This window comes from Manis javanica, chromosome 1 (assembly GCF_040802235.1).
Source record: "Manis javanica isolate MJ-LG chromosome 1, MJ_LKY, whole genome shotgun sequence".
NCBI lineage: Eukaryota > Metazoa > Chordata > Mammalia > Pholidota > Manidae > Manis > Manis javanica.
The window spans coordinates 22,208,137-22,223,764 of NC_133156.1; the positions used below are offsets into that span (position 1 = coordinate 22,208,137).

The 15,628-nt window shown below is 39.0% G+C and overlaps 1 protein-coding gene across 18 annotated transcripts in view; it reads right to left on the minus strand.

Annotated features, from left to right (window-relative positions):
• LOC108409459 (phosphatidylinositol 3,4,5-trisphosphate 3-phosphatase TPTE2-like) overlaps positions 1-15,628 on the minus strand; it is a 74,030-nt gene that overhangs the window by 25,581 nt on the left and 32,821 nt on the right. For 17 of the 18 annotated variants that reach the window (XM_073229805.1, XM_073229789.1, XM_073229790.1 and 14 more), the window contains 8 exons: positions 14,445-14,603; positions 13,107-13,235; positions 11,550-11,649; positions 11,351-11,414; positions 10,551-10,615; positions 2,796-2,856; positions 1,932-2,013; positions 1,754-1,842 (listed from right to left, as the gene is read on the minus strand). In XM_073229805.1, the coding sequence (XP_073085906.1) occupies positions 1,754-1,842; positions 1,932-2,013; positions 2,796-2,856; positions 10,551-10,615; positions 11,351-11,414; positions 11,550-11,649; positions 13,107-13,235; positions 14,445-14,603 (749 nt within the window). The remainder of the gene's footprint in view (positions 1-1,753; positions 1,843-1,931; positions 2,014-2,795; positions 2,857-10,550; positions 10,616-11,350; positions 11,415-11,549; positions 11,650-13,106; positions 13,236-14,444; positions 14,604-15,628) is intronic. The other variant, XM_073229816.1, reaches the window with a different exon arrangement.

A 15,628-nucleotide genomic window follows, 5' to 3' on the forward strand; every position in this document is an offset into this window, starting at 1 on the left:
TGTCTTTTTCAAGGTATCTTATAAAGCTTTAAAAATCACAGTAGTGTAGTATAGAGAACTCAAACAGTCCCAAACATTTATGGAAACTTGGTATATGAGTGAGAAGGGATTACAAGTCATTGGGAAATAAATGAGCATGTAAGTGGTGTCAGGACAACTGTCCATCCGTACGGAAAAAATCACATCCCTCCCCAGTTCCAGTTAAATCAAAGACCTAAATGAAAAAATGAAACTTTAATGTTTTATAAATAGAAAGCTGTCACTACTTCAGCAGATGGGTGGATTTCTTAAACATGACACAAAAAGCATAAACCACACACAAAAAAAGATTAAAAAATTACACTACCTTCAAAATTACAAATTTCTATATGACAAAATAAATCATAATCAAATTTAAAAGACAACAGATTTACAAGTGGGAGAAAGCATTTATAACATAAGCTACCCACAAATATTAGCACCAAGAATATTTAAAGAAGTTCTCTAAATCAATAATAAAATATTTTGATTATCACGATACTACTGGTAACGTGTAGGTACCAGCCAGTAAGAGAGAAAAACAAATATGAATGAAAACTGGAAAAGAGAGGCTGCTTTGGTGCATATGAGCTGAATGCCAGTCCTTCAGACAGAGAAAAATGTGAGTTCCCTCTCAGAAAAATGAAAAGGATTAAATTTGAAATGAATGTTTTCTTTCAGGCAGGGAATTAGCTTTAATTAAAAGAAAACTGAAGTCAGTCGCTTGGATTATAATATTTTAGGTTGAGTCATGGCCTTTTTTTAAGTAAGAAATTGTCAAAAACTGGCAATTTCATATGATTCAGCCTTTACATTCTTCATTTATTCATATAAATTGCATATATACAGAATATTTCAACCTAAACAGCTAAGGTGAAGCTAAAGATAAAACTTGCCTACTAACTAATGAGCTTGAAATTAGTTTTCAAGTAAGACTAAAACTTGATTCTACTCAATTTTATGAGGCAGTTTTAAAGTGTTTTCCCAGAATTCAAAACAAAAAAACGGTTTTACAGCTCACCAAAACTGTAATTCTTTGCCAAAAATTGTCAAATATGCTAGATGATTATTCAAAGTTTAAAGCTGAATAAGAGAAAATCTAACTCAACTTAAATTGGTTGGATTTATAAATAACTATTTTCATTTTACCACCACCAGAATCAACTTCTTTGCATCATGACACTAAAAATTTCAGCTGATCTGAGTCTTGAAACAGCCCCACTGTCAGCTCTGAGCCTTAAAAGGTTCTTACAAAGTTTTTAAGAACAATCTTAAACAAAAGTGCTCTGATGGTTTCAGAAGTTGAACACTATATTTTGGCAGACATTTTAGCAAGTCAAAAATGAAGAAAACCAACCAATGAAGACAAAATAGGCTCAAACTTTCTTAGTATTTTTTTAATTGAAGTCCTGTTGATACATATTATGTTGGTTTCAAGTATACAACATAGTGATTCAACAGTTACGTGCCTTATTAAATGATCACCCCACCTAGTGCGCTTATTATCTGTCAAATAGGGAGATGTCACAAAAACACTGACTGTGTTGTCTATATTGTACTTTTAGTTTTTTATTCCTTTTTTCCCTTCTTTTTTCTCTTCTCTCCTCCTTCCCTTTCTTCAGTATTGAAAAAAAAATGTTAACAACTATTCATACCGATTAATCGCAGTATGTACCTTGTTCTTGGATTTTAACATATTTATCAATCTTTTTTTAAAAAAGAAAAATGTTTTTACCTTTGCCTCCCTTACAGTGAATCACAACGATATTTTCATTATCTTGAGCCATCCACTCGGCTACTTCCTTGGTGAATGTCAGCATCCCACTGATATCAAATGTAAGATTTTTAGTTGAATTAAAATACTTCCAAAGGATCAAGCCCAATGTATTTAACCAACTTGGCATAAAACTTACCTCAGAGAAGGGACATTGTGGTCATTAATCATTATTCGATGGACTCTATAATGGAAATACTTAGGATCATAATCTCTTTCACCTAAAATAAAGGATACATAGGTCATATCTCTGTACCTAATAAACATACTACATGATCGAGTTATGAGTAAGCTGTGTTTTCTTATTAGAAATTCCTTATCCACCTTTAAAAGAAATTTTCTAACTGGCTCCTCATCTCTAAAAGAAACTGACAGTCTCAAAAACATAAGGATAATAGTGTTTTGTCCATTTTGAAACTTAAACCCAACCTTTTTGGTTTGTTTAACAGGCTTTACTTAACATTTCCTAGCAGGCTACTCACTACGTCATCGTTGGGTAGTTAGACACCCAGAGCAGAAGCCAATGTGGCCACCCAAGTGCTTGCCTCCTAAAAATGTCTATTTAATATGCAGGAAGAGAGAAATCAAGAGAGCAGTAAACTGGGCTACAATCTGCTCTCACAGGCTTTCGTTTTCCCCCAGTGGGGCCCTGCTCTCCTCACGCCCCTTCCTGGAAGGTCAGAGAGTGCATGTGATGGGCTGTCTGCCTTCAGAACACAAGCTGGCAGGAAACACGGAAATCTTTTGCTAAAGCCAATGCCTCTCCCACAGACTCTTGTACAACGGCCCCACCTCTGCCCTGGGGCACCTCCCTCACGGGGCATTTATGCTGTGGAGCTCATGTTTCTTCCCAAATAGGGCCAGAGCAAGATGGAGGTTTTTTAACCCCCTTTCCACCACCACCAAATACTTCTCACTAAATGAAATATAAAAACTGAATCATCCTCTTCTATGCAGTGAACTGTTTTCTATCTATAAGTGCAACATCTAGTCGTGTACATACTGCATAGATTGTAGACTTGGTAGTGGTTTTGATGTTTGGTATTCAGGAATCGTGCAACTTCCTAAAAAAAAAAGATGGACACATATCTTACATATATCCACATGGCACCAACACAGCCCATTTCCTAGGAGTAACCTAAAATAGTTAATAGCTTTCATTCACTTGTCCCTCACTTAGTACCTTTTAGGAGAGATTCAGGGATGATGAGGATATGTATATTCTGAAATATTTAACTCACTGATGGTTTTCAAATAGCCCAAGTTATGCTTGACCACTCTGATTAGCCTCTATAATAAGTACACATTATTTAAAGCTACCAGAGAAGGAAATTAGATGGTGAACTAGCTTTGAGTAAATTTGTTCCAAATCATTAATTCACAATAACAAATCGTTCTTATCTAGATCTAATTCTGAACAAATATGTCTTTTAGATAATGGTCTGAATATTACAATTTACCTAAGCATTCTTTAAATAAATAAATGCAAAAAAAGTATGGTATGGTTGTGTGTGTGTATATGCATGATAGAAAAAGCTAAAAACATTATATCAAATTTTATGTAAGTGGTGGTAATATAGAAATTTTTGACTCATCTGTGTTTTCTTAGTTTTCTAAAATGAATATATAGAATGCATGTGCATATATTGCTTTTAAAATAAGTAAATAGTGGATTATTAAAATAAAACAACTTAATTTAATGTAATAATTTAAAATACAACAAATTAATATTAACATATATACAAGATTTCCAGCAAACGTATTCATCTGAAACACACATATGTGCACATCTCTGTGCAACAAAAGTGACTGTAAAGAAGTAAAAAATTGATTAGTATAGTACCATCAGAGGAATACAGAGAAAGAAAAATTCAGGTATCAAAGTGAATGATTTATTCAGTTGGTTATCCGTGTCAGGAGGAAGTCAAGAAGACAATCACTCTGAGCCTGCATAGTACTGGGGTGGGTGGCATAAATAGTCTTATACAAGAAAAAATTCATGGGATCCCTTAAACCAAAACAAAATCCACTGGGACTGAGGAATCCACAAAATTTTTTTCTTAAAAAAAATTAAAATACCATTAGTATACAATCTTATATTGGTTTCAAGTATCAACACAGTGGTTCAACACTTTCCCACATTATTAAATCCACACCCCCATGAGTACAGTTGCTATCTTGCCAACACAGGAAGATAAATCATTTATGAATATATTCTCTCATACTGTAGGATGCCTTTTTGTTCTGATGGTGTCCTTTCCTGTACAGAAGCTTTTTTGCTTGATATAGTCCCACTTGTTCATTTTTTATTTTGTTTCCCTTGCTGAGGAAATGTGTCAGAAAAATATTGTGCATGCTTATGTTCAAGAGATTTTTGCCTCTGTTTTCTTCTAAGAGTTTTATGGTTTCATGACTTATATTCAGGTCTTTGATTCATTTTGAGTTTACTTTTGTGTATGAAGTTAGACAATAATCCAGTTTCATTCTCTTCTCTTGTATTTAGGTGTCCAGTTTCCCCAACACCAGTTGTTGAAGAGGCTGTCATTTCCCCATTGTACATTCATGGTTCCTTTATCATATATATAATATAATATATATATTGGTATCATTAATATAGAATCACATGAGCGACACTATGGTTACTAGATTCCCCCCATTATCAAGTCCCCACCATTACAGTCACTGTCCATGAGTGTAGTAAGATGCCAGAGAGTCACTACTTGTCTTCTCTGTGCTATACTGCCCTCCCCGTGCACCCCCCCCGACGTTAAGTGTGCTAATCGTAATGCCCCTCATTCCCCTTGTCCCTCCCTTCCCACCCATCCTCCCCAGTCCCTCTCGCTTTGGCAACTGTTAGTCCATTCTTGCATTCTGGGTCTGCTGCTGTTTTGTTCCTTCAGTTTTCTTTTGTTCTTATGCTCCACATATGAGTGAAATCATTTGGTACTTGTCTTTCTCCACCTGGCTTATTTCACTGAGCATAATACCCTCTAGCTCCATCCATGTTGTTGCAAATGGTAGGATTTGTTTTCTTCTTATGGCTGAATAATATTCCATTGTGTATATGTACCACATCTTCTTTATCCTCCTTTCTCATATATTAATTGACCATATATGAGTGGGTTTATACTGGGCTGTTTTGTTCCATTGATCTATGGGTCTGTTCTTGTGCCTGTATCACACTGTTTTGATTACTGTGGCTTTGTAGTAGAGTTTGAAGTCAGGGAGCATAGTCCCCCTAGCTTTGTTCTTCTTTCTCAGAATTGCTTTGGCTATTCACTGTCTTTTGTGGTTCTATAAGAATTTTAGGATTCTTTGTTCTAGTTCATTGAAAAATGCTGTTGGTATTTTGACAGGAATTGTATTGAATCTGTCAACTGCTTTGGGCACGATGGCCATTTTAACAATATTAATTTTTCTATCCATGAGCATGGGATGGAGTTCCATTTTTTGGTGTCTTCTTTAATTTCCCTTATGAGTGTCTTAGAGTTTTCAGAGTATAGGTCTTTTACTTCCTTGGTTAGGTTCATTTCTAGGTATTTTATTCTTTTTGATGCAATTGTAAGTGGAGTTTTCTTGATTTCTCTTTCTGCTAGTTCATTTTTAGTATACAGGAATGCAACAGATTTCTGTATTAATTTTATATCCTAAAACTTTGCCAAATCCAGTTATTAGTTCTAATAGCTTTTCGGTGGAATCTTTAGGGTTTTCTATCATGTCATCTGCAAATAGTGACAGTTTGATTCCTTCCTTGTCAATTTGATGCCTTTTATTTCTTTGTATTGTCTCATTGCTGTGGCTAGGTCCTCCAGTACTACATTAAATAAAAGTGGGGAGAGTGGGCATCCTTGTCTTGTTCCCAATCTTACAGGAAAAGCCTTTAGCTTTTCACTATTAAGTATAATGTTGGCTGTGGGTTTGTCATATATGGCCTTTATTATGTTGAGGTACATACCCCCTACACCCATTTTGTTAAAGAGTTTTTATAATGAACGGATGTTGAATTTTGTCTAATGCTTGGTCAACATCTATTGAGATGATCACATGGTTTTTATTCTTTTTGTTAATGTGGTGTATAATATTGATTGATTTACAAATATTGTAACATCCTTGCATCTATGGAATAAATCCCACTTGGTCATGATGGATGATCTTTTTGATGTATTTTTGAATTTGATTTGCTAATATTTTGTTGAGGATTTTTACATCTCTGTTCATCAGGGATACTGGTCTTTAATTTTCTTTTTCTTTTGTGGTATCTTTGGTTTTGGCATCAGAGTATTGCTGGCCTTATCAAATGAGTTTGAAAGTATTCCCTCCTCTCCTACTTTTTGGAATACTTTAAAAAGGATTGTATTAGCTCATCTTCAAATGTTTGGTAGAATTCACCTGTGAAGCCATCTGAGTCTGGAGTTTTGTTTATTGGGAGTTTCTTTGTTACCAATTTGATTTCATTGTTGGTAATTGGGCTGTTCATATCCTCTGTTTGTTCCTGGAAGGTTGAATTTTTCTAGAAAGTTGTGCATTTCTTCTAGGTTGTCCAATTTATTGGCATATGATTTTTCATAGAATTCTCTAATAATTATTTGTATTTCTGTGGTATCTGTTGTGTTGTGATTATTACTTGTTTCTGACTTTGTGTGTGTAGACTCTTTTTTTCTTTGTAAGTCTGGCTAGGGGTTTATCTATTTTGCTTTATTTTCTCAATGAACCAGCTCCTGGTTTCATTGATTCTTTTCTATTGTTTTATTCTTACCTATTTTATTTATTTCTTCTCTGATCTTTATTATGTCCCTCCTTCTATTAGCTTTGATATTCATTTGTTCTTCCTTTTCTAATTTCTTTTAATTGTGAGTTTAGACTGTTTATGTGGGATTTTTCTTTTCTTTTTTTTAGGTAAGTCTGTATTGCTATGTATTTTCCTCTTAGAACTGCCTTCACTGAGTCCCACATATACTGGACTGTTGAGTTTTTGTTTTTGTCTCCATGTATTGTTTGATTTGTTTTAATTTATTCATTGATCCATTGATTATTTAGAAGCATTTCATTTAGGTTCCACGTTTGTAGGCTTTTTTGTTTTGTGTAATTTATTTCTAGTTTCATACTATTGTGGTCTGAGAAGCTGCCTGACATAATTCCAATCTCTCTGAATTGATTGAGGATCTTTTTGTGGCCTAGTATGTAATCTATTCTAGGGAATATTCCATGCACACTTGAGAAAAGTATGTATCCTGCTGCTTCTGGGTGCAGTGTTCTGTAGATGTCTGTTCAGTCCATTTGATCTAACGTATTGTTCAGTGCCTCTATTCCCTTGTTTGTTTTCTGTGTGGTTGATCTATTGAGGTGAGTGGTGTGTTAAAGTCTAAAATGAATGTGTTGCAACCTATTTCCCCCTTTAATTGTTAGCATTTATTTTACATATTTAGCTGCTCCTATGTTGGGTGCATAAATATTTATAATTGCTACATCCCCTTGTTGGACTGACCCCTTTATTATCATGTAATGTCCTTCTTTGCCTTGTTCCTATCTTTGATTTTGAAATCAATTTTGTATAAGCACTACCACTCCTGCTTTTTTTTCAATATTGTTTGCATGAACTTTTTCCATCCCTTCACTTTTAGTCTGTGTATGTCTTTAGGTCTGAAATGAGTCTCTTCTAGGCAGCTTATAGATGGGTCTGTTTTTTATCCATTCCGTAACTCTATGTCTTTTGATTGGTGCATTCAGTCCATTTACCTTTAAGGTGATTATTCATAGATATGTACTTATTGCCATCTTATTAACTGTTTTCTGGCTGTTCCTATACCTCTTCTCTGTTCCTTTCTACCTCTCTTATACTCTTCTCTTATTATTTGATGGCTTTCTTTTGTGTTGTGATTGGATTTCTCTTTTAAAAAATTACTTTTGTCTATCTATTGTAGGCTTTATTTTTGTGGTTACCAAAGATTCAAGGATAGCTTCCTGACTATATAGCAGTCTGTCTTAAGTTGCTGATTACTCTATTTCAAACACAACCTGAAGGTACTTTCTTTTCCTTCTTCTTCCTCCTCCACACTATTTATATTAGATGTCATAATCTGAAATTTTTGTGTATCCCTTGACTGATTTTGTGTATAGTTGATTTTGCTTCATTTTGTTTAATTTTGTACTTGCTTGGTAATTAATTGGTCTGCTACTTTTACTGTGGGTTTATTTTCACTGGTGAAAGCTATTTAGCCTTATAGACATTTCCATCTACAACAGTCTCTTTAACATATCCTGTAAGGATGGCTCAGTGGTGGTAAATCCTTCAACTTTTGTTTATCTGAAAATTGTTTAACACATGCTTCAGATTTAAATGATAATCTTGCCAGGCAGAGGATTCTTGATTGGTGGTCCTTCTGTTTCAGTACATGAAATAAATCGTGCCACTCCTTTCTGGCCTGCAGATTTCCTGCTGAGAAGTCTGCGGACAGCTTTATGGGTTTCCCTTGTAAGTATCTTTTTTCTCTCTGGCTGCTTTCAAGATTCTCTCCTTATCCTTGATTGTTGCCCTTTTAATTATTATGTGCCTTGCTGTTCTCTTCCTGGGGTTCCTTTTGCTAGGGGCTGTCTGTACTTCCTTCCCCAGATTGTGGAAGTTTTCAACAATTATTTCCTCAAAGAGACTTTCTACCCCTTTGCCTCTCTCTTCACTTCCTGATACCCTATTATGCAAATGATATTCTGTTTGGATCAGCCACATAGTGCTCATCATTCTCGCAGCCCCAGAGACCCTTTTTCCCCCCTCTGTTCCTCAGCTTTGTTGTGTTCCTGTTCTCTAATTTCCATCTCGTTCACTGTCTCCTCTACCTGCACTGATCTGCTCTTAACTCCCCCCACAGTGTCTCACTTCACATACTGTATCCTTCAGCTCTGAGTGGCTCTATTTCAGGTCTTCTCTTTGTGGAAGTTCTCCCTGAGATCTCGAGTATTTTTCTGTACATCAGTGAGCATGTTTGAGACTTTTCTTTTGAAATCTTTATCAAGAAGATCGGTGCTCTCCACCTCAGTTAGCCCTCTTTCTGGTGCCCTGTTCCTGTAGTTTTGTTTGGAATGTGTTTCTCTGCCTCCTCATTTCGTTAGGGTTTCTGTGTTTATTCCTTTGTATAAAACGGCTCTGCTGTTTGCTGGCCTACAGAGTAAAGCTTTATGAAGAAGGCATCTACAGTGTCCAGAAGCTCAAGGTCATTTACTCTCTAATGCCTGGTTCTACTTTGTGGGAGCCCAAGCTGCTGGTATGCAGTGTGCAGGGCGGCCTGTCTGTCTGTCTTCTGTCGTGGTCTGAGTCTGCATGGGCGGTTTGCTTCAGCCACCAAGTTTTTTGATCAGTGCAGAAGTCTCTGATGGGATCGCTGTAGGCGGGGCCACCTCCACCTTCCCTCAAGCAAGGGAGGGGCTTTGGAGTTAGTCGGGTGGGTGGGCTGATGTGCAGCTGTGCCGGGGCCAGATGTGCAGCCCCAGGCTTGGACACCCACAGGGAAGGAGGAACTCTTGGGTCTGGCTCCTGCAGGCACCTCGCCGGTTGGGCTGAAACAGAGCAGAGAAAGCTGGGAGAGTCCCCCTCTTCCTGCCAGGCAGCAAAGTCTGATGCAGCCTGTGGGCCAGGTGGGTTGGCTGCCAGCAGTGCACTCAGGGGGGAGCCTCAGGGATGCACTGCCAGTTAGCGGGGTGGAGCATCTGGGGCTCCTGAGGGGCCCCAATCTGTGTGACCAAGGGAGGGCTGCAGAGGTATCCTCTACCTGCCCTGTCTCCTGAGGAGAGAGCTCTGTCCAGCCCTCAGCCCTCTGGCACCCCTCCCGCTGCTGGCAAGTCTTTCACACTGCCACCTCTGCTTTAGGTCTCAGGGCTGGCAGAGCGTGCCTGCTCTCCACACTGGCTGGAGGCTCAGCCTCCCAGAGCGTTCCGCCTGCCCCTGGGGTCCAGCCCTGTTAATCTCCAGAACCCAGTGTGATGTGGACTCGTGCTCCCAGAGCAGATCTGCAGGCCAGGTGCGCAGAGCTCCTGGGCTCCTACCCTCCCCCCACTCAGCTCCTCTTTCTCCTGCCTGCAGGCTAGGGTGCAGGGATGGCTTCAGTCCCACTCAGTCACAGCTCTGCCACCTTTTCTGTGTGATTTTCTTCCCCAGGTACACCTGTTCCCCAGGTGGTCTGTTCTGCAGTCTTCAGGGCGTTTTCAAGTTTAGTTGTATTTTCCATATTTTCTCCTTTTATGTGTTCTTGGAAGAAGGTTTCTGCTTTGCCTTCCTGCTCTCTCACCTTTTTCTCTGCCCCTCTGTGCTCTGACGTGTTCCTCTTGCTACTGGGGGACCCTTGCCACTGCCACCATGTAAGCGAGCCTGGACTGGCCTGCCAGAGGGTCAGACGCCACGTGGAGCCATCTGGCCATGCCATTTTAGACCAGCTCTCCGCAGACACCCAGGAGCTGTCCACAGGTGTGTGAGGTGGCCCAGCTGAGATTGGTTAAGCCTGTCCCTGATAAGAGGAACTACAAAGTGAAGCCCAACCGGAATTCACAAACCACCTTATCATGAACTACATGAATGGTTGATTGTAAGTAACTAGGTTTTTGGGTGGTTCATAACACAGCAAAATCTAATTGGCATTAATCCATTATAATTTTTTATCTGAAAGAGTACATTTTTAGGAGAATACGCCACCTCTGAGCCGGTTTCAAACTTATGACTCCACAAGATACGTTGATTGTGAAATATGAGCATTTGTTACATAAATACCCTTACCTTGATGGGATTCCTATAAAAAGACATCTTTCCAGAAGATGGGAATGACATGGCAATAATATGTTCTGGAAGACAAAACAGTCACTATTACAAATGTCATTATGGACATGAAACAATATATGAGAACTTAACTTACATATAATCAGACTCCTTCTTCATGGAAAAGAACTTTCAGGATTGAGAATGACAGAAGAAAAGCTAACTACTCTCAGGATAATCAAAATAACATTAAAGTATCCAGTCCAAAAACCATTAAAGTTGCATAGTTTTCCCAAGACTCACCTGGTCCCAGCCGTATGTGACTGGTTCGTTCTGACCTCAGTCTGAAGCCCCACCTGTGGTGGCATCTTACTTAAATACCAAAGAAAAGGGAGAGATCTGGGCCCCAGCAATGGCACTGACTCCCGGGGGGCTTTCCAGGGCTCCTGACTCAGAAACCTGACATCTACACAGCAATGGCCCTACTCTCTGGGATCCTAGGAAGAGAACAGGTCTCTCTGAGATTCCTGGAACCAGGATGACTACTAGAACTCAATAACTTCTAAACAAAACAAATGGAGTTAGCTAAAAATTCATTCACCTTCGTTTACTGTAACCAACTAGCCCTGATTTAAGATGACTAATAGAGATTTTTCCACTGTCAGAGTTAAACTAAAAATATGTGACAACAGTGGCATAAATCTTCATGGACAAAGAATGCTTTGAAAGAACATGGCTTAGATCAGGCAAGAACAAAACAATTACTCACACACACACAAAAATGTGAAATTAATATAAGCAAATCAACAAACTTCACCAACCAGTAATGTAAGTGAGATCTAAGTCAAATCCATCCTTCTTGTATCGCCGTTTATTTTCTGAAACCTGAGATTTTCAAACAAACATCAATTTGTAATTAACATAAAAATAAAGAATATGATAGAGATGTATACAACCTTTGCCAGTATTTACTGAAACATGAACATTTTTCTGAAATTATAAAGATATTTTGCTACTTACCATCCTTCTGCACAGCTTTTCAAGACGTCTTTTTTGATAAGCCAGATGAAAGACTCTTGACAAAATGATAAGTCGCAGAAGTCGAAATACAGTTGACAGTCTAACAGTAAATTACAAAGATACATTTCTGATTCAGTAACAAGAGTTTGACAATACAGTTAGTTTAGAGAAGTTCTAGACTAAGTTCTTAAACAGGGTCTCAATTTTGCATACCTCTGCTGTTACCCCACGCTTGCTACCCATCCACCTAGGGGATATTTGGTAATGTCTGGAGACATTTCAGTCGCCACAAATGTGTGTGAGGGGTGCTACTTCTGTCTAGCATGTAGAGGCCAGAAACACTGCTAACCACCAATACACAGGAAACCCCCGTAACAAAGAATTATCTGGTCCAAAATACCAAGAGGGCTCAGATTGGGAAACTGGTTCAGAGCAACAGTTATATGATAGACTCTAAAAATTTGTGGATTTAGCTTTTGTGGTTTAAGAAAAGAACTTTTCAATCTTTTTTGTACCAAAACAAACTGAAGGTTCTTGTTTGCCTCATCACTCCCATCACTAACAGAAGTTCATTACAGCTGCTAACACACATTAGGCAGACAGCAGACAGATAATCCCCAAGTGTTCTAACTAGTGTCTCTCTGTTCATCAGAAGGAAACACAATGGCTAAGAACTGAGGTTTAGACTAGTGCTTCTCTAAGTTGAGTGTGCAAACTAATTCATAGGTTTAAAGTGGGGACTGAGGTGTTTCCCTTGCATTTCTAGCAAGCTCTTAAGTGATGCTGAGATTGCCAATCGAGGACCATACCAGCTCCAGTTATTTTCAAACAACTCCAAAAGCTTGCCATGTAACGCCGAGTTTTGTTGGGGCCTGAGGTGAGATCCCCAAAAGGAGTGACTGCCCAACTAGTACGTGAGCCCAGACACCTACGCCCCGGGCACAGCTGCTCCTCTTTTCCTTGCTGCCACAGCACCACGAGAAGGAAGGAGGCCTCCGGCCTGCCACACACCTCTCAGCTGCCTGATGCCCAGCAGTTCTGGCTTCGCCTCAGCTTTCTTCATTCCAACTACACTACTCCATGCTGCTGTTCCCATCACCTATTTTTCTTTTCCATATGCCCTTTTTTAGAGAATTATCACTGGAGTCACTAAATGGTGCATATGCTCAAACCAATATTCTCCTGGTTATAGGGAAAACCCAGGAATTTCACGTGTAAGTTATTTGTGGTTGGAGCTCAAATGGAAACTTAGTGGGGGTTTCAAAATGTAGAGAAGTTAAAGTTAATACAAAAGGCAAAGTCCCTGTTTCTCCTTTGGGCGTTCCATCTTCATTCAGCTAAAGGCACTCAGCATCTACACCCTTCCCTAGGCCCTAAATCCCACTATCCTTTAGTTTCCAAGTATACAGAAATTCACCTAAACAGTTCATTTTCAAGCAGCTTATTTGGCACAAATCAGCACATTCAGAGTTTAAAAGATCACACACAATAAAAGCTGCAGAAAATGCAAAAAAGTAAAAAATAAAAATGTTGAGAGGTGAATTGTATGTTTCTTACCTGGTAATATCTTTAAGAATCTCAATGACACAAAAAATGTAAAAAATATAAACAATATTAAACAGTAGAGTTACCACAATAATGACAGCATCTACGGAGTTAAGTATGTCAGAAAAATAAGACTGTACCCTGTAACACAAAAATAAAAACAAGTTCATGCTCTCCCAAAGAAGAGAAAGGCGAAGTCTAAGAGCACAGATCATCTGACTCATCCCCATTAAGAACTCTCCTCTGGTGAATCATTTAAACTGCATTTAATAGTCTAAAGGGAAAATATGCATATTCACTATTTTATACATATTTAAGACAAAAGCATCAATATAGCAATCTAAGAACAGTAAGAAACGTAAGCAAACCATTGAACAAGAGGCCAGCACTGCCCTCATACGGGGGAGAGGAAGGCAGGGTGCTGGACAGCGCCACAGGCAGGGAAGCGCCAAGTGTCCCAGTCTCAGAGGAGCAGGGCTGTGAGGATCGCAGCTGGTGAGGGGTGGGGGCGCTGCTGTGGCCCACAGACTCATCCCCCAGGGGCATCCCCGTGGGTCGGTACTTCCATCCACTGCGCCTCCCTTCCCAGCACTGGCCCCACAGCCATGGCTGTTGGTGCTCCAGGGAAAGCTCTGAGTTCTGGGGTAGCCCCTTTCAGGCTCTCGGTGACCCAGGAGCGGGCAGCTGTCCTTCGCTCAAAGGCCTGAGGATGCAAGTTCAGCAGAGGTGGAGACGAGCTGCCTTCTGAAATGCTCTGGAGGAAGGGAAGTCGGGGGATTTGGTCCCTGAATCCCACAGCGATCCAGCTCCAAGGCGTGGCTCACTCCACTTGCCTCCGCAAAAAGCCAGCAAATACAGAAAATCAGCTGCTGACTCATTACCAAGCTCGCATGATGAGCATGCCCAGATCTCTTGCGTAGCTTAAAAAGTTTTGATTTTAATTGAGGGAGGCAGTTGTTCATGATCTAATATCCAGTACTTAATATACTGTCAGCTTTTATTTACATTCAACTCTTAATGAAAGGATTTGTATCTATACTTTACATTCACGTTCCTCTTAATAATGTACATGTAGACACATCCTTGCCTGGCCCCACTTTGCTTTACCTGTCCAAGGCACCGTCTAGAACACATCGTTGACGAGCAGAGCACCAGGTGCAACGATAATATTAAAGCCCAAACTAGTAGAAACTGGAATTGGACTGTTGTTTCTCTTGTGGGTCACGCACTCAAGGGGATCGTTTTGATGAAAAGGAATGCATTTGGTGGGGTGAGCTGGTAATTATTTGGGGATGCTTTTCATAGCAGTGCAAAATCACTCTGTGTTTTATAAAAATTGATCAAACTTACCCTTCTACAGATACTTGAAGAAGAACATCTGTTAAATAAAACAGAGCAATGACTAAAGAAAGTGCATGAATTCCCAAAGACATACACAGGTTGTCAGTGACAATTAGGTCTGTGATGATGAGGGACAAATCCACAAAGGTCAGCAAAACTCCAAATATTCTAGAATAAATAAATACATAGAATAAAGTTAAAGTAGTTTTTACCCCTCTGGTCAGACTACATGTAGGCCAATGATCTGATACCAAAATGACACGATTTAGGGCTAAACTGTCCAGAAGAGGAGGAACTGCACTGTCCTAGAATTTTCCCCCAAATTACTGTTTTCCCCAAGAGAAGCAGCTGTCAGGGAAGCAGCACTCCCAGCAGGCCACTTCATGTCACCATGCCTTTCAGTGACGGTCAGCGACGGACGGGTCGGACCAGCGCTCCAAGGAGAACAAGCAAGCTCACTCAGAGTTCTATGTCTTTGCTTGTAAACTCTTCTTAAAATTTGAGAATTTTATAAGGGGCTTCTATCAGTTTCTCATAATAAATAAAACCTTATTAATCTTAATAACTTTTAAGAATTTTGTAATTAAAAGCCAAGTGAAAGCATGACTAGCATAAGTCCTTAAAAGACCAACTGACCAGGAAAATTTTGTTACCCATGAGATTTTAAACAAGCACATGATCACATATTGGATGCTTCTAGCACAGTGCTGGGCACACAAGAAGGAATTCAATTCCATAAATACATACACAATTGAACTCTAAATCACTTCTGAAGCCTTTCTTTTATATATTCAAAACATTTCTCCATATATCGATTCATACTATTTGTATAATCTATGAAGATGAATTAGTCTTCAAAGTACTTTTTTATAATTGCAATGCAAATTAAAGTATTATAAATGTAAAAAGAACCAAGTATATTGTGTGACTCTGTATCATAGCATGAAATCTTACTACTGTATACAGAAGAAGCCTAAATAGAATGCTTCCGGAATTAAGGAGTAATTCTAGACAAATAAGATATTTTTTGGTATCATTAATCTACAATTACATGAGGAACATTATGTTTACTAGACTCCCCCCATCGTCAAGTCCCCCCCACATACCCCATTACAGTTATTGTCCATCAGCATAGACAAATAAGATTTTTAATAAAACATCTTACTCATAATTACATAATTTTAAAATGCATG